A 23,118-nucleotide genomic window follows, 5' to 3' on the forward strand; every position below is an offset into this window, starting at 1 on the left:
GCGTCCACCACGTGAGATGACTGATGCAGGTGTGACCGTAGACATCGTGGTGGGTGTGGTAACGTGGCCGAGTGGTCTAAGGCCTTTCATTTAAGCTCCAGTCTCTTTGGAGGCGTGGGTTGGAATCCCACCGTTGCCAACTTCCTTTAGCCATTAAAGTCATGGTGCTTTCCTAGTTGCACCTCGTCGTTCCATTTCACACGTTACTTTTCTGGACATGTACTTTGCATGTCAACGGGGAGCGCTCTCGGCAGACGAGGTGGCCGAGTGGTTAAGGCGATGGACTGCTAATCCATTGTGCTGTGCACGCGTGGGTTCGGATACCATACTCTTCGGATCACAACAACCTTTTACAGAAGAGCAATGATTGCTGCCTCAATAAAGTGTTCATCTCTTTCCATTACGTTGCAATCCTGTTCCGTCCTGTCTCAAAATGTTGTCATTACCCTCGAGCGGAATATCCGGGGTGGCGGTGTGCATGGTGGGAGATGGCCTGCGAGGGTGCAGGGCGTGTCTGCTTGCTTTGGGTCTTGGGTGGGGGCTGGTGTGGCTGAAATGCCAGCGCTGAATTTTTGGTCCTGGGGCGAGGTATATGAGAAAAGGCCCCACTATCAAGATTTCAAGTGACCACACCACCCTCAATCAATTCCCCACAAAGCCCAAGTTACTGGTGGGCACTTCAGCAGCCAAAGAGCCACACCTTGGAGCAATTAGAAGATGGAATGAAACGAAAGCAATGACATTAAGATCTACACCTCCATAAAACAAGAGGCAAAGCTCTCACCCTTGGGGAAGGTGCACGTACAGCCCAGATAGCATCAGGAATGTAAAGTTCATGTTTCGGACGGTGTTAATGAGCTCTTCTAATCTCTCATTTTTATTACATTCATCATTCGCTTCTCTCTATTCAATATGGTTGTGTATTATGGTTGGCATTATATTGCCTTTTATTTTGTGTTTTGATTTGCTTTCACCTCATTGTCTCATTTCTTATTCCCAACTGTTATTATTTAGCTTGCACGTGTGCCTTATTATCATTTGTTTTCGTTTGAGGGAATCAGCGCCGCACAACACCCCTGGGTCCACCTGCACTCCATCACCAAGCGTTCCTCGGGTACTTGGGCCATAAGTAATGAACGTCAGGTGTGCGTCTGTGTGTTTCTGCTCCCAGGTTGCGTGCGCCGCTTTTCCATCCACGACCCCAGTCTTGACCCTGCATCTACGAAACACTGCATTAAGATCCTGTGTGGCCACATTCGCAACTGTATACAGACCACTGTGTGTTTTTGGTTCATTTGGATGCCGCCTGGGAGTCTTGCTGAAACCAAGCAACGTCGTCAACCTGGTCGTTGAAGACGGGCAAAAACATGGCTATTGGCAGCGGTGGGATTTGAACGCACGCCTCCGAAGAGACTGGAGCCTTAATCCAGCGCCTCAGACCGCTCGGATACGCTACCCGGGGAAGGACCTTGTCTTACCGCTTTGTATGTCTGGATGTATGTAAGCATGCATGCACGCATACATGCATGCACGCATGCATGTATGTATGAAGTTATTGTCATGATGATTTCAATGATCAAATCCTATGCATTTAATCTAGTTTCGTCAAAAGACGTCGATTAAGGTGAAGTCTTGTGTCTGCGTGCAAACAGACTACGAGTCCACTGCGCAGTATGTGCGGGTCACAATACAATCCTTTCGAGCCCGTACAGATTGGGATGTTTTCATGCTAAATGTACTCGGTGCATCTTCAACAGCAGCAAAGGTCAACAGCGCTGTTGAAAATGTTGATACCCAGAAGCGTCCACCACGTGAGATGACTGATGCAGGTGTGACCGTAGACATCGTGGTGGGTGTGGTAACGTGGCCGAGTGGTCTAAGGCCTTTCATTTAAGCTCCAGTCTCTTTGGAGGCGTGGGTTGGAATCCCACCGTTGCCAACTTCCTTTAGCCATTAAAGTCATGGTGCTTTCCTAGTTGCACCTCGTCGTTCCATTTCACACGTTACTTTTCTGGACATGTACTTTGCATGTCAACGGGGAGCACTCTCGGCAGACGAGGTGGCCGAGTGGTTAAGGCGATGGACTGCTAATCCATTGTGCTGTGCACGCGTGGGTTCGGATACCATACTCTTCGGATCACAACAACCTTTTACAGAAGAGCAATGATTGCTGCCTCAATAAAGTGTTCATCTCTTTCCATTACGTTGCAATCCTGTTCCGTCCTGTCTCAAAATGTTGTCATTACCCTCGAGTGGAATATCCGGGGTGGCGGTGTGCATGGTGGGAGATGGCCTGCGAGGGTGCAGGGCGTGTCTGCTTGCTTTGGGTCTTGGGTGGGGGCTGGTGTGGCTGAAATGCCAGCGCTGAATTTTTGGTCCTGGGGCGAGGTATATGAGAAAAGTCCCCACTATCAAGATTTCAAGTGACCACACCACCCTCAATCAATTCCCCGCAAAGCCCAAGTTACTGGTGGGCACTTCAGCAGCCAAAGAGCCACACCTTGGAGCAATTAGAAGATGGAATGAAACGAAAGCAATGACATTAAGATCTACACCTCCATAAAACAAGAGGCAAAGCTCTCACCCTTGGGGAAGGTGCACGTACAGCCCAGATAGCATCAGGAATGTAAAGTTCATGTTTCGGACGGTGTTAATGAGCTCTTCTAATCTCTCATTTTTATTACATTCATCATTCGCTTCTCTCTATTCAATATGGTTGTGTATTATGGTTGGCATTATATTGCCTTTTATTTTGTGTTTTGATTTGCTTTCACCTCATTGTCTCATTTCTTATTCCCAACTGTTATTATTTAGCTTGCACGTGTGCCTTATTATCATTTGTTTTCGTTTGAGGGAATCAGCGCCGCACAACACCCCTGGGTCCACCTGCACTCCATCACCAAGCGTTCCTCAGGTACTTGGGCCATAAGTAATGAACGTCAGGTGTGCGTCTGTGTGTTTCTGCTCCCAGGTTGCGTGCGCCGCTTTTCCATCCACGACCCCAGTCTTGACCCTGCATCTACGAAACACTGCATTAAGATCCTGTGTGGCCACATTCGCAACTGTATACAGACCACTGTGTGTTTTTGGTTCATTTGGATGCCGCCTGGGAGTCTTGCTGAAACCAAGCAACGTCGTCAACCCGGTCGTTGAAGACGGGCAAAAACATGGCTATTGGGAGCGTTGGGATTTGAAGCCACGCCTCCGAAGAGACTGGAGCCTTAATCCAGCGACTCAGACCGCTCGGCCACGCTACCCGGGGAAGGACCTTGTCTTACCGCTTTGTATGTCTGGATGTATGTAAGCATGCATGCACGCATACATGCATGCACGCATGCATGTATGTATGAAGTTATTGTCATGATGATTTCAATGATCAAATCCTATGCATTTAATCTAGTTTCGTCAAAAGACGTCGATTAAGGTGAAGTCTTGTGTCTGCGTGCAAACAGACTACGAGTCCACTGCGCAGTATGTGCGGGTCACAATACAATCCTTTCGAGCCCGTACAGATTGGGATGTTTTCATGCTAAATGTACTCGGTGCATCTTCAACAGCAGCAAAGGTCAACAGCGCTGTTGAAAATGTTGATACGCAGAAGCGTCCACCACGTGAGATGACTGATGCAGGTGTGACCGTAGACATCGTGGTGGGTGTGGTAACGTGGCCGAGTGGTCTAAGGCCTTTCATTTAAGCTCCAGTCTCTTTGGAGGCGTGGGTTGGAATCCCACCGTTGCCAACTTCCTTTAGCCATTAAAGTCATGGTGCTTTCCTAGTTGCACCTCGTCGTTCCATTTCACACGTTACTTTTCTGGACATGTACTTTGCATGTCAACGGGGAGCGATCTCGGCAGACGAGGTGGCCGAGTGGTTAAGGCGATGGACTGCTAATCCATTGTGCTGTGCACGCGTGGGTTCGGATACCATACTCTTCGGATCACAACAACCTTTTACAGAAGAGCAATGATTGCTGCCTCAATAAAGTGTTCATCTCTTTCCATTACGTTGCAATCCTGTTCCGTCCTGTCTCAAAATGTTGTCATTACCCTCGAGTGGAATATCCGGGGTGGCGGTGTGCATGGTGGGAGATGGCCTGCGAGGGTGCAGGGCGTGTCTGCTTGCTTTGGGTCTTGGGTGGGGGCTGGTGTGGCTGAAATGCCAGCGCTGAATTTTTGGTCCTGGGGCGAGGTATATGAGAAAAGGCCCCACTATCAAGATTTCAAGTGACCACACCACCCTCAATCAATTCCCCGCAAAGCCCAAGTTACTGGTGGGCACTTCAGCAGCCAAAGAGCCACACCTTGGAGCAATTAGAAGATGGAATGAAACGAAAGCAATGACATTAAGATCTACACCTCCATAAAACAAGAGGCAAAGCTCTCACCCTTGGGGAAGGTGCACGTACAGCCCAGATAGCATCAGGAATGTAAAGTTCATGTTTCGGACGGTGTTAATGAGCTCTTCTAATCTCTCATTTTTATTACATTCATCATTCGCTTCTCTCTATTCAATATGGTTGTGTATTATGGTTGGCATTATATTGCCTTTTATTTTGTGTTTTGATTTGCTTTCACCTCATTGTCTCATTTCTTATTCCCAACTGTTATTATTTAGCTTGCACGTGTGCCTTATTATCATTTGTTTTCGTTTGAGGGAATCAGCGCCGCACAACACCCCTGGGTCCACCTGCACTCCATCACCAAGCGTTCCTCGGGTACTTGGGCCATAAGTAATGAACGTCAGGTGTGCGTCTGTGTGTTTCTGCTCCCAGGTTGCGTGCGCCGCTTTTCCATCCACGACCCCAGTCTTGACCCTGCATCTACGAAACACTGCATTAAGATCCTGTGTGGCCACATTCGCAACTGTATACAGACCACTGTGTGTTTTTGGTTCATTTGGATGCCGCCTGGGAGTCTTGCTGAAACCAAGCAACGTCGTCAACCTGGTCGTTGAAGACGGGCAAAAACATGGCTATTAGCAGCGGTGGGATTTGAACCCACGCCTCCGAAGAGACTGGAGCCTTAATCCAGCGCCTCAGACCGCTCGGATACGCTACCCGGGGAAGGACCTTGTCTTACCGCTTTGTATGTCTGGATGTATGTAAGCATGCATGCATGCATACATGCATGCACGCATGCATGTATGTATGAAGTTATTGTCATGATGATTTCAATGATCAAATCCTATGCATTTAATCTAGTTTCGTCAAAAGACGTCGATTAAGGTGAAGTCTTGTGTCTGCGTGCAAACAGACTACGAGTCCACTGCGCAGTATGTGCGGGTCACAATACAATCCTTTCGAGCCCGTACAGATTGGGATGTTTTCATGCTAAATGTACTCGGTGCATCTTCAACAGCAGCAAAGGTCAACAGCGCTGTTGAAAATGTTGATACGCAGAAGCGTCCACCACGTGAGATGACTGATGCAGGTGTGACCGTAGACATCGTGGAGGGTGTGGTAATGTGGCCGAGTGGTCTAAGGCGCTTCATTTAAGCTCCAGTCTCTTTGGAGGCGTGGGTTGGAATCCCACCTTTGCCAACTTCCTTTAGCCATTAAAGTCATGCTGCTTTCCTAGTTGCACCTCGTCGTTCCATTTCACACGTTACTTTTCTGGACATGTACTTTGCATGTCAACGGGGAGCGCTCTCGGCAGACGAGGTGGCCGAGTGGTTAAGGCGATGGACTGCTAATCCATTGTGCTGTGCACGCGTGGGTTCGGATACCATACTCTTCGGATCACGGCAGCCTTTTACAGAAGAGCAATGATTGCTGCCTCAATAAAGTGTTCATCTCTTTCCATTACGTTGCAATCCTGTTCCGTCCTGTCTCAAAATGTTGTCATTACCCTCGAGTGGAATATCCGGGGTGGCGGTGTGCATGGTGGGAGATGGCCTGCGAGGGTGCAGGGCGTGTCTGCTTGCTTTGGGTCTTGGGTGGGGGCTGGTGTGTCTGAAATGCCAGCGCTGAATTTTTGGTCCTGGGGCGAGGTATATGAGAAAAGGCCCCACTATCAAGATTTCAAGTGACCACACCACCCTCAATCAATTCCCCGCAAAGCCCAAGTTACTGGTGGGCACTTCAGCAGCCAAAGAGCCACACCTTGGAGCAATTAGAAGATGGAATGAAACGAAAGCAATGACATTAAGATCTACACCTCCATAAAACAAGAGGCAAAGCTCTCACCCTTGGGGAAGGTGCACGTACAGCCCAGATAGCATCAGGAATGTAAAGTTCATGTTTCGGACGGTGTTAATGAGCTCTTCTAATCTCTCATTTTTATTACATTCATCATTCGCTTCTCTCTATTCAATATGGTTGTGTATTATGGTTGGCATTATATTGCCTTTTATTTTGTGTTTTGATTTGCTTTCACCTCATTGTCTCATTTCTTATTCCCAACTGTTATTATTAAGCTTGCACGTGTGCCTTATTATCATTTGTTTTCGTTTGAGGGAATCAGCGCCGCACAACGCCCCTGGGTCCACCTGCACTCCATCACCAAGCGTTCCTCGGGTACTTGGGCCATAAGTAATGAATGTCAGGTGTGCGTCTGTGTGTTTCTGCTCCCAGGTTGCGTGCGCCGCTTTTCCATCCACGACCCCAGTCTTGACCCTGCATCTACGAAACACTGCATTAAGATCCTGTGTGGCCACATTCACAACTGTATACAGACCACTGTGTGTTTTTGGTTCATTTGGATGCCGCCTGGGAGTCTTGCTGATACCAAGCAACGTCGTCAACCTGGTCGTTGAGGACGGGCAAAAACATGGCTGCTGTCAGCGGTGGGTTCGCTCTGAACTTTGCATCCCTTTGGGTGCACTGATACCCTGTTCCAGGACAGAAGCAGCTGTTTCCATCGGATTGCTTGAGTGTGTCCAAACGTGGGGCCAGTGGCGCAATGGATAACGCGTCTGACTACGAATCAGAAGACTGTAGGTTCGACTCCTACCTGGCTCGACAGCATCTACAACCAACTCTCACTCTTTTCTTCTCATATCTGGTGACCAGCAGCACTACATCATAGTGTGCCGGACCAGGCATGGGAGGACCATCAAAGTCACCGCTACCACACTCCAATCTCATTCCATGATGATTATCAAACCATTGCACCAGTGTGACTGAGGTGCAACATACATTCAGTGTTCATGGCTCCATCTGCTCATTCAATTCAACCTGTACCCGACTGCTGTCTCTCACCTGAAACGTAGTCAACAGAAATGCGCACTTGTATCACACCTTGTCGACACTGTTAATGTGTCATTGATACCCAATGATCTGACATGATGCTTAATCCGTTTAATCTCAATTCTTTCATAATAAGACTCTGTTACTATAAGACACTTCCACAACACTACATTCATTTGAACAGATAATCACTTTTGAATACAGTGTGGAGTAGTGGTTTGGGCTCTGTACCCTGTAGCAGAGCACGGTGTGTGCAAACCCTGGTACGCTTACTACTCTTGAGCAAGGAACTTTAGCTAGATTGCACCAGTTAATGCCCACCCATGCCAATGGGTTAAGTGTAAGGAAAACAAAATGTGGTAATATCTCGTTAACATCTGTAAGTCACCCTGGCTATGGTGTCTGCTAAGAAATCGAATTAAAAATACGTTAATATGAATCTGCATTGATTTATTTCTATGTTCAACATGTATAATTCATGTATTTATTTATTATCTTCTCTCTGCATTTATATTTAATTCTGCCTTGGATTATCCTCCATACATGATAACCTGTCGCACAAATGAATGTACAATGCATTCTGGCCCTTCTCATCACTACAACAAGCAAAGCCAAAATATGAAAGAGAACGTGACTTGAAAAGGTGAGGTGGTGTTTTTCTCTTTATATCTCTATTTACAGAGTAGACGAAATGCAGAGGAGGAAATATAAATAGGAAAGAAGAAAAAATGTCTACAAAGAACTGTAAATGCACAGAGGGAAATGTGAACATAAAATTGGTGTTACATACGGACATACGTTTTTCTTAGATCTATGTAAAAATGTAATATTTTATAGTATAGAGCGAAGTAATATGAACTGATACAGAATATTTGAAGAAGTCTAAATACATCTGTTTGGTCAAAACAGAATACACTGTATTGTTCTTGTTGTGAATACATTGGGGTGGATATATTTACGAATGCTATGGTGGTTGTGATAAAGAAGTGAAAAATGACGACACCTCGTATGCTTGTGAGGATCTCAGCATGGCTGTCCTGCGGGCTGAAGACGGGTCTGGTAGCAGATGAAGAAGCTCTGGAGAATGCGGGCATCGGTCCCGCCACCTCTCGCATGCTAAGTGAGCGCTCTACCATCTGAGCTAATTCCCTGCTGCTTCCTGTGGCAGCACCGCCCTGTGCAGCGCCGGCTGCAGGTTCGCTCTGAACTTTGCATCCCTTTGGGTGCACTGATACCCTGTTCCAGGACAGAAGAAGCTGTTTCCATCGGATTGCTTGAGTGCGTCCAAACGTGGGGCCAGTGGCGCAATGGATAACGCGTCTGACTACGAATCAGAAGACTGTAGGTTCGACTCCTACCTGGCCCGACAGCATCTACAACCAACTCTCACTCTTTTCTTCTCATATCTGGCGACCAGCAGCACTACATCATAGTGTGCCGGACCAGGCATGGGAGGACCATCAAAGTCACCGCTACCACACTCCAATCTCATTCCATGATGATTATCAAACCATTGCACCAGTGTGACTGAGGTGCAACATACATTCAATGTGTTCATGGCTCCATCTGCTCATTCAATTCAACCTGTACCCAACTGCTGCCTCTCACCTGAAATAAGACTCTGTTGAAGTAGCGAGAAACGGCGCTCAGCTCCTTAAATACCTCCGAGCCCTGATTGGCGGAGGGCAGCGATTGGACAGATCCGAAATGGGGCTAATCATTCAATCAATTAATCAATCAATTTATGTTTATCAGAATAGTGCCATTGTCAAGGCAGAGCGATTTAGAGATTGATACGATTAATGCAAGGTGTGTAAATAAATAAATAACCCACTAGACACGAAGGAGAGAATAAAAACTGGCCCTGAAGCAGATCATGAAAGTCAACTTCATTGTTTTTATTAAGGGCTGATTACTGATTGCATTAATTAATGCAGAGTCCTAAAAATCGCACCATGTTCGTGTCATGTGTCTTAACGAGCTCCTCTGTATGAGGGTGCCAGTGAAATGACAGTGGCGGGGCTGTCTCACCCTGCTGTGTGTTGATGTGTGACGTGTTCCTGGGAAACACCCTACAGGTGCGTTTATTCACTGTAGTGGAAAATATCAATTTGACAGGCAGCTGACATCTCTAAATTAAATAATAACAATACAGCCCCATTTCGAAGCAGACGACCAAGTTACTTTAACTGCGATGTATTCAATTGGATAATAGTGGCCGTGGTAGTGCAGGTGCACTCCACTAATAACCCCAGGGAGCACGGACATCTGAACGAAATCAACCCAGTACATTGCAGTCATAATGAAAATATTGCTAACATGATTCTTTGAAATATAATACAATCAGGAAGCCTCCTTGACAAATTACTTTGTTAAAGCCTCCTTGCCATTATTTAATAAAACGAATAATAATCATAATAATAATCTGTATATTTTGATCACTCTGTGTCCCTGTCGGTCGTTGACCTGCGACTGGCCGTGTCGGGGCGCATTCCCACGCCGGGCCGGACCTGTTCACACTGACCACTCCGGGCTGGTCTCTGATTGGCTCCCAGTGGCGGCACCTGCACCGTCGCCTCCCCCGGGGGCGAGTCGTTCGTGATCACCGCCGAGCTGCAGGACTGCGGGAGCGAGCTGTCGGTAGGCGCTGCCCTTCACAGTATAGTGAAGTCTAGTGCTATAGTGCTCTGGGTCCCGGTCCCTCCAGCAGGACTCCCTGGCATAGTTCTGCTGGAGCCCAACACATTGGGTGTCCGCTTAGATGCGTGTGACCCCTGTATTGGCTGTGATGGACCTACCGAGTAGTTCAGTGGTTCTCAACCCTGGATCTGGAGTATTCCCTACCCTGCTGGGTTTCGTTCTAGCCGAGCTCTTAATTACTTAATTGAACCCTTACTTTAATTGACTTAAAATGTGTGTAACTGATCAGAAGTTGATTCCTTATACAAGCTTATAATTTCAAATGAAGGCTTTGATTTGATTATTGGTTAAACTTAAGGGTGTTCTTGTGCTCCGTTGGAACAAAACCATAGGGTGAGGGGGCAGGGGGGGGGGCTTCCAGGTCCTGGGTTGAAAACCACTAGTTTAGCTCTCTAGTGCTCTTCCAGAAGCAACTCCTTCACTGCCCTATCTGTTCCTCCCAGTAGGCTGTGCTGCAATATACTGTCCAGTATGATGCTCTGAATTTATCCTAATTGTCATGGTCTGAACTGTAACTAGACATGCAATGCAAGAGTTGTTAACCAGCTTAAATGCTGCTTCTCTTTGGCTGCCCCAGTTCACCGAGGACTTGCTGGTGTACTCCAACACCCTGTTCTACACTCCGGCCCCTTCCCCCGGTGGCATCATCCGGATGAACAACGCCTCCATCCCACTCGAGTGCCACTATAACAGGTGAGCAAGGCCTATTGGCCACAGGCCTGATGTCATTCAGGAGATCTGATGTGCAGGTTCCCACCCCTCCCCTCTTGTGCTCTAAACCTGGGCTGTGTTTGGATTTGAGGTCCAGGCCAGTGCTTTTTTTTTTTTTTTTTTTTTCCCCACCCCCTAGTTTCAACACATGATGTAGAGTAAACCATGCCTTTCCAAGATGCAACCCATGTTTTTGTAAGTTGCTGGATTGAGTTCTCCAGACTGGAGGACTCGATGAGCTCAATTCTCTGCTGTAAATGCTGATGAGGGACCCCTCTCTCCTGCAGGACGGCCAATGTGAGCAGTGATGCCCTGAAGCCCACCTGGGTCCCCTTCACCTCCACTCGCACTGCTGAGGATGTCCTGGACTTCTCCCTGCAGCTCATGACTGGTACCCCTACAGAGGTCCAGGTGGTGCCTGTGTGGTCAATGCTGGCACTGACACTTGCATCTCCCTGCAGATGACTGGAGCTCCCAGAGGCCCTCCAACGTCTTCTACCTGGGGGACATGCTGCACCTCAAGGCCTCGGTCAACCTGACCGGCCACCTGCCCCTGCGGCTGTTCGTGGACCGCTGTGTGGCCACCCTTGAGCCGAACCAGACCTCCTCGCCCAGCTACGCCTTCATTGAGAACCATGGGTGAGTCTGGGGGGCCTATTGTGAGCTCCTGTCTGTCCCCCTAGACTAGGACTTGCCAGATTCACACCTCGCTGAGACCTGTGGCCCCTCCCCAATACAGACTCTCCCTGCAGGTGCTTTGTGGACTCCAAGGCTACTGGATCCAGCTCGCGCTTCCTGCCACGGCCCCAGGATTCTAGTCTCCGCATGCAGCTGGAGGCCTTCCGCTTCCACCAGGATGCCCGCAGCTCCGTGAGTCCCTGCGCTCTCCTCTGGGCTGTGTGAGTGACCCTGCCCCCTCCCCCACGCTCATGTGCTGTCCTGTCCCTCGGTCTCTCCCTCCTGCAGCTCTACATCACCTGCCACCTGACCATGGCGCTTGCCTCCCAGAACGATGCCCAGAACAAGGCCTGCTCCTTTGTGCAGAGGTGAGGGGGTGGTCTATTGGGGGTGAAGCTGGTGCAACTCCAAAATGCTTCCCACCCCCCCCCTCTGTTCAACAATCCAATCCTCCTTCCCAAGGTGGCAGTCTGTGGATGGCAGTGACCAGGTGTGCAGCTGCTGTGACTCCAGCTGTGACCCCGCCTCCAGGGCCCGGGGCTTGAGGCGCAGGAGCCGAGGGGCCCCATCTCCAGAGCAGGGTGGGTGCAGGAAGCTGACTGAACTCTTAAACCTTGTGCTGGTCTGAGATGGATCCCCCCCTCACGGGCCCTAATGCCCTGCCTGTCTCCCTGCAGGGGTGGTGCAGGAGGCCGACGCCATACTGGGCCCGTTCTTCATCATGGGCCGATCTCAGCCCAACACTGCCCAGTAGCTGCCTTTGGAGAGGGGGTTAGTGGCACTTTAAACTGGACCCCAGCTCTATATCCATGCAACACCTGAGTTGGTCGTGACTCGGCTCAAACCCTAAGTAACTTGGGTATATTTGTCTGACTTCCTGCCCTTGTAGGAAGCAGACTCGAATGCTGGCTGTGGTCTGTGAAGTAACCCCTCTCTCTCTCCCTGCAGGCTGTGCTGGGGCTGTGGCCCTGTCTGTGGGCAGGACTCCTACTGTACAAATGCAATCTGTCTCCTGTACATTGAGAATAAAAGTCAAAGCAATTAAATGGTCTCTGTCTCACCTCAGTGGGTGTGGGAGGGGTGCTGGGTAGTGTCCACTAGTCCTAAATGGTTAAATCTGACTCTTTGGTCAATGTCACCCTTCTAGTGTGAGTCCCTGCCCCAGGTGTGTGTTTGGCAGGATTATATGGATTTGTTATTGGGCAAAATAAATTGCCTCTTGTCAATTCTGTAAGTGAAATGCACATAGTCAGGATGGGTTTTTGTTTGGTTTTGAAAATGTGCCATTCAGACGTGTACAACAAACTGGTGCACAAAGTGACTTTTTGTGATCTTCTACACAATCCCATAACTAGGCACTGTGCTCCTGCTCAATGGTGTTTTCTGGGCTTTTTTTACTTTCCCAATGTTTGAAGTACTGTTATTAAGGCTCTATGCTGCTTTATTATGGTTTTAAGGTGCACATTATATTGACAGAACAGCTGTTAAATGATCTGCTGAGTGTGGCATGCTGAATTGAGATTCTATTCAAAAATGAATAGCATTTTGTAGAGATTCTCAGGACCTTGGGGTGATTGTTTCAGTCACTCCAGTGTACCATAGGACACCAGGACAATGTTGCTTTTGACCTCTCCTGTCTGTGTACTACATTGGTTAGAGCCCACCTCTGAACAGTGATGCAAATTCTCCCTCCATACACTCCTGCTTTCCATACAAATAAGAAATTGTCTGAGTGGAGGTGGAACAATTGTGATTTCAGTTCACGTGACCTCAGGCCCCTCCTCAATGCCACGAATGCTGGTTGGCTGACCATCATTGCACAGGACTGCAGAGCAGCGATGTGCCCTGCAAGGAGGGAAAACATCCAGTGTGATGTTCAAGACAACTTGAGGTCTGATGGACTGTTGATGAGTGTGGAATATACGGTGTTTGTGCAGCTTTTTTGACGCTTTGTTCTTGCAGTGAGTTGTCTGCTTGGAGTCTTTTATTCTCTGTATCTACAGCATCATTGCATTTGTAAAGGACAGAGGTGAAATGGAGTGGTTTCTTTCTGGATATCCCTGCTCCTGAGTGATGTTCCATCTGAATTTGGTAAAATCATGGAAAGAATACAGCCCATGCTGTGATGGTTACGTGCCTTTTATGGTACATACTGTAATTATCATATCAACAGGTGGGTTAGCCATAGTAGGGTATATTGATGGTAGTAGTTAGTATTTATTGTGCCATTATGTAAAACAAATGATTGAAGTAACTTTTCATTAGGTAACAAGTTGTATGTTGTGATGGAAAGATGATTTCTGTGTTTCATGTTTTGAGTGTCTTGGTGCAATCTGCAAATTAAATCTGCCATTTTGGCCAACCCGTTTCAATTTAGGGCTGTGTGTTCATTGTTTTGAAAGTGTGAATTCTGCTTGGACAAATGTGCTCAAGCAATTAAGTAAAACTGCAATAAGGGGGTGGTGTTGTCAAGTACATCCACAGAGGCTGCTACACAAATAATTGTGGAGGTCGTCAGCTTCCCGACTGCCTCGCTCTGAGCACTACGGCAAGCCCAGCTGGAGGGAAAGGGTCAGCACGGGTCTGTGTCGCTCTGATGTTCCTCGTCCAATCGTCATCCATCTCTGACTGTCGCTGACTGAAACTCCTTTGTCAACAGTCACCGCTCCCCCACTGGACACCAGGACTCGCTCGTGGGCTGCGTATGTAGCGTGGGTCTTCAGTCTTTATTTTGGGGGTGGGGGGCGTTGTGGCCGGGTCCTCTCACTGCTGCGACTGGGCCGGGCCAGGAGCGTTCACCGTGATCACCGGCTGTGTTGCGAGAGATGAAGAGCAACAAGTTAGCCCACAGGATGGTAACGAGTGATCAATTCAATAATTCAGAGCTTAATTGGAAGAAGACGCAGTAGAACAGTGACCTCGACATTAGAATCCTTCCATCAACATTAATATTAATAATAATAATAATTAATACCACTATAGGTAGTGCTACTACCACTATATTAATAGTGATCCTACAGCTTCCCCCAATAAGTGCCAGTGTGCCAGTGTGCCAGTCCGCAGTGTGCCACTGTTCCAGGGTATCAGTGTGTCAGTTTACCATTCTGCTGGCGGGGCTGCAGCAGCGCACGGCCTTGCCACAGTAGATGGCCAGCGTGATGCACAGGACTGTGATGACCACTTGCACCAACAACTGCTCTGCGCTGATGTGATCAGTTATCTCCTGTGGACACACACACACACAGCTGAGCAGGGGGCAGGGAGAGAATTTATGGGCAGTGCCAGTCCTGTACAGAACTTTCAGATTAATATTCTCAGTGACTTTGCAGCAGTCCAGTCCAGTCCAGTCAGACAGACATAGGGAGAGCGAGAGAGAGTGAGAGATAACAGAGACCGAGAGAGAGAGTGCACTCACTGTGAGCTGCTGGCACACCCTCTCTTCAACCATTGTTTTGTCCAAATGCATCCAGCAGCTGTAGATGATGGGGCTGTTGGTGTGGATGGCTAAGTTGGTGAAGATCACAAAGACCGAGCACACACACCCAATGATCTCCATGGCCATGCAGGCCTTAATCTGCAAGAGAGGCAGAGTGCATATTATTATACTAATATCTATTAGCAGCTCTCAATTCCATGATTTGTTTTCATTTATTAAACTTCTGATGAGGCCTTTTATAATCAGAATTATAGTAGTTTTTAGTATTGAATTGATCCCACCGCCCACCACCTATAGGAATGCAGCCCCGACTCCTTAAATAATGGAAATTAGTTCTCGTGACTCACTCTGGGCATGTGCAGGTTACTTGCTGATTTTGCAACTCCACCTGCTATAATGGTCTGAAAAGACAAGACAGGGTTAGAGACAGGGGGAGAGGAGAGAGACAGAGAGCTGGACCGACACAGACATGGAAGACAGAGAGATGCACAGAGAGACAGACACAGAGCGACAGAGCAACAGACATGGAGAGATAGAGAGATGCTCAGAGAGACAGACATGGAAGGTCAGAGAGATGCACAGACAGAGACAAAGGGGACAGAGAGATGCACAGACAGAGACAGACGGACACATGGAGAGACAGACAGACATGGAGGGACAGAGAGATGCACAGACAGAGACATGGGGGGGCAGAGAGACAGACGCACAAACAGACGCAGAGAGAGACAGACGACGTACGATAACGGAGTAGATCAGACGGACGATCATCATATCCAACTGCTCCATTTCGTTGAACCAGTTCATGAGTGCGATGCTGATCACGTACACGCTGAGCATGATCTGGGTTATCTGGGGAGCCACAGACACAGAGTTAACCTCCCCCCACTCTGGGGACTGAGATATGTAGCCCCCCCACCCCACCACAAATTCCCACTCCTACCCCCAGCGCTTTGGGCTCCCCCTCCAGGAACTTTTGGGTGAAGCTGCTGTTCTTCTGGAAAGACACCGTCACCAGTGGCCCCTCCTCGGTGGCCGGGCGGGCCGTCTCCTCAGAGGCAGAGGCAGCGGGGGAGAGCTCCTCCATGATCGCGCTACACAAAGACACGGTGGAGTGGAGTTAGACACACAAACACACATGGACGATTGAAAATGGACGATTACACAGATAATTTAACATTATTTTTCTTTGAAAGAGTGCAACCCCCCCATCTACCAGCATGCATGTGGACAACTCTGTGTTATTCTGCATTATTGTTTCTCTATCCGCCATCATGCAAAGTGTTGTGCCATTTAATGCAAATGTACAAAAACATCTGCTGTTTGGCAAGTTTTGCTCAATCCAAAGAAGATCCCAAAAGTTGAATGTAAGCTGTGCAACTGAAAATATGTATATAACTCTGTATCAGGGTGAAAATATGTATATAACGTATGCATAATTTATTAGGCTTAATAGGCCAATTGCATCGCCCTGAAAGCAGCATACTGGACATGATCCCGTGGTTAGCAGCTCTGTAATAAGTTAATTGCAATTGACCCATTATTATTATCATCTCATCATCATCATCATTATTATGTATATTATTATGTATATTATTATTATGTATATTATTATTATGTATATTATTATTATGTATATTATTATGTATATTATTATTATAATATACCGAAAAATACATATTGTTGACACAAAATGTATAAGGGAGTATTTCACTTTGTTAACCCATCTGTATTAAATCTGAATACAAATGTTAAATATAAATGTTGAATCTAAATATCATATCTGATTGAAAATGTTAATGTAAAATCTTGTTTAATCCAATTGTTAAATCTAAGTCTAAGTTTTAAAACTAAATGTTGAATGCAAGTCTAAATATTCAATCTAAAAGTTAAATCTAAATAATACATCGAAATGTTCAGATTAAATCCAAACGTTAAATCGAAATCGAAATGTTCAATCGAAATGTTAAACATAAACCTATATGTTCAATGTGAATACAGATGTTAAATATAAATGTTGACTCTAAATATCATATCTGATTGCAAATGTTAAATCTGGAGTTTACATAATAAATATGTAGCTAACTTGCACATACAGTCCCGCCCCTGTGGTGGCAGTGGGGGTGGGATGATCTCTGTAAATGTGCAGTGACAGCGAGTTCAATATTTCAATTGTTCTCTTATAAAAGTAAACCTAAAGTAAACTTACGCAATTTTCATAAAATTAATATCTTATGAGGCATTCTAAAGTATACCGAATTGACTCTGATAAAGGCGCAGGGGCTGGCCTATGTGGTCAAGAACATCCAGGGCGCATTCGGCCTCTGCGCCATGGATAACACCAGGCCGCACTCGTGGGATCCCCCGCCGTTCTACAGGGCGCTCCGAGCCTTTGCGCTCGAAGTAGGCCTCCATAAAGTCGTGCTGGCCTCCTGGGATTATAAGACCATCTGTAGCCAGATGAGATCTACCCAGGAGACCAGCCGGATAGAAGATTTCCCTCCCGAAACCTGCCGGTTTATCTGGGCTAACGCTACGCACGTTTGCCTCACGAATACGCAGAAAGATGTCTCCTGGATGGCTGTGAGTCGGTGTCTCAGAAGGGGCATAGCTCCTTATGACATCTGCCCCTATAAGGGTTGCCTGGGGAAGGAGACGGAGGCTCACATCTTTAGACATTGCCCCTCCGCCTACAGGGTCTGGCTCCTGTTTTCTCCGTTCCTCCACAGGTTTGCCGTTCCTGTGCGGGCGACCGCCCAGCAGATCTTATATGGTCCAGCCAGAGGATTAACATCTTCCACCCTGACGTGCTGGTGGCGTGTCGTCTGCGCAGTGAAGCAGGCCCTGTGGGAGGGACGGAATATCTGTCTATTCAATAAGCAGGAGCTGGACCCGATTGTCATCGCGTGGAGGGGCATGGTGCTCGTAAGGGACTACGTCAATCTGGAGGTCCATCAGAGGGGCAAGGAGGAAGCCTATAAGAACTGGCGTATACAAGATCTGGGGGAGCTCAGGATCCCATGATGGGACCCACCTCCAGGGATGACCATCTCCCCCTGCTGGAGCCCGAGCCAAGATCTTTTAACCTTTTTATGGAAGATTAATTTTAAAAATGAATTAAAAAAATAATAATTTTAATTGTTTTTTAAAGATTTAGTTGTTTTTAAAAAACACTTGTTTTGATTGGTTTTTTTTTGGTTGTTTTGTTTTATTCTTTTGTCAAATACATTGGCCGTTTGGTTTTAATTTTAAATGAATCGGACCGTTTTGGTTTGTTTTTTATTTTCTTGTTTTATTTGTTTATTGATTTGTCCGATTCATTTTCAGTTATTTTCAATGTATTTGACTCTTTTGTTGGTTAGCAGTTTTGCTTTTATCACGTTTGTTTTCCCTTATGCACGTTTAGTTATTTGAATTTTATCACTTTGAGATTTTAATTTTTTTTAAGTGATTTTAGTCATTGTTTTAAATTTTTTTAATCATAAGTATTAAAAAATGTTGAATGTTTTCATATTTTGAAAAATGTAAAATACTACAAACAATAAAACAGTATTCTAGCTAGAACCTGCTGTAGGAGTCTATCGCTCATTCTGCATGGGCTGCAGTTCGACAGTACAGTGGTGTGTAAAGAGTGTTTGCATATGTTACGTACAACCTTCCCGTTTTCACGTTTCAAATAAATCACACAGAGGACCACATTGGGTTTGAAATCGGATTGTGTACCATTGCAGCGCCCACAGAACCGTGTACTTCACACTAAAGCTATACTGGACATGCGTGTATGAAAACAGCGTGAACAAAACACTGGATTTCCGTCCATTAGTTTGCAGCCACGATACATCTGGCCAATGCAGAGCTGCAGATGGTGGAGAAGTTGCAGAAGGGGTCTCTGACCGCCCCCGCACTGAGACACACTGTGTTTTCAACACAGAAAGGGGGAGTGGGCGGAAATGAGGCACAGCTAAGTGCAGATGTTTTCCCCTCGTCTTGTTTTCAGTTGAAAAGCTCGCTCCTTTTGCAACTTGCAGACGATTCAAATACGTTTTTACTTTGGGAAGCAAAGTAGAGAATCGCATCCGGTAAGACAGCCCTTGCCAAAGAGACTGTTATGTGTGCGCGTGTGTGTGTGTATCGGGTCCGAATGAACCATATATTCAACCTCATCCTGTCGGCAACAATGCGTTGAAGTAGTATTTATTTTTGAGCCGTTTCCATGTAAAGAAATCATAAATTTAGTCTGTGTGGTGATTCTGCAAACGTCGTCCAATCATGTAAGTAACAATCTTAACTAATCTGTTATTATTATTATTATTATTAGTAGTAGTAGTAGTAGTAGTAGTAGTAGTAGTAGTAGTATTATGAGTAGTAGTAGTAGTAGTAGTAGTAGTATAATTATTATGAGTAGTAGTAGTATTAATAATAATAATAATAATAATAATAATAATAATAATGCTGTCTTGTTTCCGTTTGCCCGTCCGTGGTTTTTTCATTGAACATTTCATGTGCAGCGACGGGTATGAATGTATGGTATGTGTATGTATGTATGGATAGGCTGCGTATGTGTTTGTGTATGTATGTGTGTACCAGCTGTGGGTTTATATCGATTGTGTGCACTTCTTGCGCCTTTAAACACAGACCCACGCAGACACACACTGAGTTTCGAGCAGTTTAATGCAATTGAGTAAATTCGGTATACTTTAGAATGCCTCATAAGATATTAATTTTATGAAAATTGCGTAAGTTTACTTTAGGTTTACTTTTATAAGAGAACAATTGAAATATTGAACTCGCTGTCACTGCACATTTACAGAGATCATCCCACCCCCACTGCCACCAGAGGGGCGGGACTGTATGTGCAAGTTAGCTACATATTTATTATGTAAACTCCAGATTTAACATTTGCAATAAGATATGATATTTAGAGTCAACATTTATATTTAACATCTGTATTCACATTGAACATATAGGTTTATGTTTAACATTTCGATTGAACATTTCGATTTCGATTTAACGTTTGGATTTAAACTGAACATTTCGATGTATTATTTAGATTTAACTTTTAGATTGAATATTTAGACTTGCATTCAACATTTAGTTTTAAAACTTAGACTTAGATTTAACAATTGGATTAAACAAGATTTTACATTAACATTTTCAATCAGATATGATATTTAGATTCAACATTTATATTTAACATTTGTATTCAGATTTAATACAGATGGGTTAACAAAGTGAAATACTCCCTTATACATTTTGTGTCAACAATATGTATTTTTCGGTATATAATAATAATAATAATAATAATAATAATAATAATAATAATAATAATAATAATGATGATGAGATGATAATAATAATGGGTCAATTGCAATTAACTTATTACAGAGCTGCTAACCACGGGATCATGTCCAGTATGCTGCTTTCAGGGCGATGCAATTGGCCTATTAAGCCTAATAAATTATGCATACGTTATATACATATTTTCACCCTGATACAGAGTTATATACATATTTTCAGTTGCACAGCTACATTCAACTTTTGGGATCTTCTTTGGATTGAGCAAAACATGCCAAACAGCAGATGTTTTTGTACATTTGCATTAAATGGCACAACACTTTGCATGATGGCGGATAGAGAAACAATAATGCAGAATAACACAGAGTTGTCCACATGCATGCTGGTAGATGGGGGGGTTGCACTCTTTCAAAGAAAAATAATGTTAAATTATCTGTGTAATCGTCCATTTTCAATCGTCCATGTGTGTTTGTGTGTCTAACTCCACTCCACCGTGTCTTTGTGTAGCGCGATCATGGAGGAGCTCTCCCCCGCTGCCTCTGCCTCTGAGGAGACGGCCCGCCCGGCCACCGAGGAGGGGCCACTGGTGACGGTGTCTTTCCAGAAGAACAGCAGCTTCACCCAAAAGTTCCTGGAGGGGGAGCCCAAAGCGCTGGGGGTAGGAGTGGGAATTTGTGGTGGGGTGGGGGTGCTACATATCTCAGTCCCCAGAGTGGGGGGAGGTTAACTCTGTGTCTGTGGCTCCCCAGATAACCCAGATCATGCTCAGCGTGCACGTGATCAGCATCGCACTCATGAACTGGTTCAACGAAATGGAGCAGCTGGATATGATGATCGTCCGTCTGATCTGCTCCCTTATCGTACGTCGTCTGTTTGTGCATCTGTCTCTCTGCACCCCCGTGTCTCTGTACATCTCTCTGTCTCTCCATGTCTGTCTCTCTGTCCCTCCGTGTCTGTGTCTGTCCAGCTCTCTGTCTCTCTCCTCTCACCCTGTCTCTCTAACCCTGTCTTGTCTTTTCAGACCATTATAGCAGGTGGTGTTGCGATATCGGCAAGTAACCTGCACATGCCCAGAGTGAGTCACGAGAACTAATTTCCATTATTTAAGGGGTCGGGGCTGCATTCCTATAGGTGGTGGGCGGTGGGATCAATTCAATACTAAAAACTACTATAATTCTGATTATAAAAGGCCTCATCAGAAGTTTAATAAATGAAAACAAATCATGGAATTGAGAGCTGCTAATAGATATTAGTATAATAATATGCACTCTGCCTCTCTTGCAGATTAAGGCCTGCATGGCCATGGAGATCATTGGGTGTGTGTGCTCGGTCTTTGTGATCTACGCCAACTTAGCCATCCACACCAACAGCCCTATCATGTACAGCTGCTGGATGCATTTGGACAAAACAATGGTTGAAGAGAGGGTGTGCCAGCAGCTCACAGTGAGTGCACTCTCTCTCTCGGTCTCTGTTATCTCTCACTCTCTCTCACTCTCGCTCTCCCTATGTCTGTCTGACTGGACTGGACTGGAATGGACTGGACTGCTGCAAAGTCACTGAGAATATTAATCTGAAAGTTCTGTACAGGACTGGCACTGCCCAGAAATTCTCTCCCTGCCCCCTGCTCAGCTGTGTGTGTGTGTGTCCACAGGAGATAACTGATCACATCAGCGCAGAGCAGTTGTTGGTGCAAGTGGTCATCACAGTCCTGTGCATCACGCTGGCCGTCTACTGTGGCAAGGCCGTGCGCTGCTGCAGCCCCGCCAGCAGAATGGTAAACTGACACACTGATACCCTGGAACAGTGGCACACTGCGGACTGGCACACTGGCACACTGGCACTTATTGGGGGAAGCTGTAGGATCACTATTAATATAGTGGTAGTAGCACTACCTATAGTGGTATTAATTATTATTATTATTAATATTAATGTTGATGGAAGGATTCTAATGTCGAGGTCACTGTTCTACTGACTCTTCTTCCAATTAAGCTCTGAATTATTGAATTGATCACTCGTTACCATCCTGTGGGCTAACTTGTTGCTCTTCATCTCTCGCAACACAGCCGGTGATCACGGTGAACGCTCCTGGCCCGGCCCAGTCGCAGCAGTGAGAGGACCCGGCCACAACGCCCCCCACCCCCAAAATAAAGACTGAAGACCCACGCTACATACGCAGCCCACGAGCGAGTCCTGGTGTCCAGTGGGGGAGCGGTGACTGTTGACAAAGGAGTTTCAGTCAGCGACAGTCAGAGATGGATGACGATTGGACGAGGAACATCAGAGCGACACAGACCCGTGCCGACCCTTTCCCTCCAGCTGGGCTTGCCGTAGTGCTCAGAGCGAGGCAGTCGGGAAGCTGACGACCTCCACAATTATTTGTGTAGCAGCCCCTGTGGATGTACTTGACAACACCACCCCCTTATTGCAGTTTTATTTAATTGCTTGAGCACATTTGTCCAAGCAGAATTCACACTTTCAAAACAATGAACACACAGCCCTAAATTGAAACGGGTTGGCCAAAATGGCAGATTTAATTTGCAGATTGCACCAAGACACTCAAAACATGAAACACAGAAATCATCTTTCCATCACAACATACAACTTGTTACCTAATGAAAAGTTACTTCAATCATTTGTTTTACATAATGGCACAATAAATACTAACTACTACCATCAATATACCCTACTATGGCTAACCCACCTGTTGATATGATAATTACAGTATGTACCATAAAAGGCACGTAACCATCACAGCATGGGCTGTATTCTTTCCATGATTTTACCAAATTCAGATGGAACATCACTCAGGAGCAGGGATATCCAGAAAGAAACCACTCCATTTCACCTCTGTCCTTTACAAATGCAATGATGCTGTAGATACAGAGAATAAAAGACTCCAAGCAGACAACTCACTGCAAGAACAAAGCGTCAAAAAAGCTGCACAAACACCGTATATTCCACACTCATCAACAGTCCATCAGACCTCAAGTTGTCTTGAACATCACACTGGATGTTTTCCCTCCTTGCAGGGCACATCGCTGCTCTGCAGTCCTGTGCAATGATGGTCAGCCAACCAGCATTCGTGGCATTGAGGAGGGGCCTGAGGTCACGTGAA

At 46.1% G+C, this 23,118-nt stretch overlaps 2 protein-coding genes and 2 non-coding genes across 7 annotated transcripts; all 4 read left to right on the plus strand.

The window, feature by feature from the left end:
- Positions 1 to 6,885: 6,885 nt before the first annotated feature.
- Positions 6,886 to 6,958, plus strand: trnar-acg (transfer RNA arginine (anticodon ACG)). The gene has a single exon. It is a non-coding gene; the product is annotated as a tRNA-Arg (tRNA).
- Positions 6,959 to 8,479: 1,521 nt separating this feature from the next.
- Positions 8,480 to 8,552, plus strand: trnar-acg (transfer RNA arginine (anticodon ACG)). The gene has a single exon. It is a non-coding gene; the product is annotated as a tRNA-Arg (tRNA).
- A 1,174-nt stretch (positions 8,553 to 9,726) lies between these two features.
- LOC136768000 (zona pellucida sperm-binding protein 3-like) lies at positions 9,727 to 12,312 on the plus strand. Its single transcript, XM_066722063.1, has 9 exons — positions 9,727 to 9,826; positions 10,464 to 10,579; positions 10,885 to 10,988; positions 11,059 to 11,236; positions 11,350 to 11,467; positions 11,564 to 11,643; positions 11,738 to 11,856; positions 11,953 to 12,046; positions 12,224 to 12,312. The coding sequence occupies exons 2-8, from the start codon at positions 10,539 to 10,541 to the stop codon at positions 12,027 to 12,029; spliced, it is 717 nt and encodes a 238-aa protein (XP_066578160.1). The 5' UTR covers positions 9,727 to 9,826; positions 10,464 to 10,538; the 3' UTR covers positions 12,030 to 12,046; positions 12,224 to 12,312.
- A 6,049-nt stretch (positions 12,313 to 18,361) lies between these two features.
- LOC136768421 (membrane-spanning 4-domains subfamily A member 4D) lies at positions 18,362 to 22,754 on the plus strand. Of its 4 annotated transcripts, none has more exons than XM_066722633.1 (7): positions 18,362 to 18,787; positions 20,511 to 20,661; positions 20,753 to 20,863; positions 21,025 to 21,078; positions 21,288 to 21,446; positions 21,655 to 21,777; positions 22,067 to 22,754. In XM_066722633.1, the coding sequence occupies exons 2-7, from the start codon at positions 20,518 to 20,520 to the stop codon at positions 22,112 to 22,114; spliced, it is 639 nt and encodes a 212-aa protein (XP_066578730.1). In that variant the 5' UTR covers positions 18,362 to 18,787; positions 20,511 to 20,517; the 3' UTR covers positions 22,115 to 22,754. The 4 variants fall into 4 exon arrangements, with proteins under 4 accessions (XP_066578730.1, XP_066578729.1, XP_066578732.1 ...); XM_066722632.1 differs by lacking the exon at positions 18,362 to 18,787 and adding an exon at positions 18,794 to 18,979; XM_066722635.1 differs by lacking the exons at positions 18,362 to 18,787; positions 21,655 to 21,777 and adding an exon at positions 18,794 to 18,979.
- Positions 22,755 to 23,118: the final 364 nt, after the last annotated feature.

The sequence above is a fragment of the Amia ocellicauda genome, chromosome 14, assembly GCF_036373705.1.
Source record: "Amia ocellicauda isolate fAmiCal2 chromosome 14, fAmiCal2.hap1, whole genome shotgun sequence".
Lineage (NCBI taxonomy): Eukaryota > Metazoa > Chordata > Actinopteri > Amiiformes > Amiidae > Amia > Amia ocellicauda.

Bases quoted from the DNA above. Each gene is read 5' to 3' on its own strand.
- LOC136768000 (XM_066722063.1), top strand. From the start codon at position 10,539: ATGAACAACGCCTCCATCCCACTCGAGTGCCACTATAACAG. The intron at 10,580-10,884 runs GTGAGCAAGGCC...TCTCTCCTGCAG, and splicing joins CTCGAGTGCCACTATAACAG to GACGGCCAATGTGAGCAGTG. The intron at 11,468-11,563 runs GTGAGTCCCTGC...TCCCTCCTGCAG, and splicing joins ACCAGGATGCCCGCAGCTCC to CTCTACATCACCTGCCACCT.
- LOC136768421 (XM_066722633.1), top strand. From the start codon at position 20,518: ATGGAGGAGCTCTCCCCCGCTGCCTCTGCCTCTGAGGAGACGGCCCGC. The intron at 20,864-21,024 runs GTACGTCGTCTG...TTGTCTTTTCAG, and splicing joins GTCTGATCTGCTCCCTTATC to ACCATTATAGCAGGTGGTGT. The intron at 21,079-21,287 runs GTGAGTCACGAG...CCTCTCTTGCAG, and splicing joins GTAACCTGCACATGCCCAGA to ATTAAGGCCTGCATGGCCAT.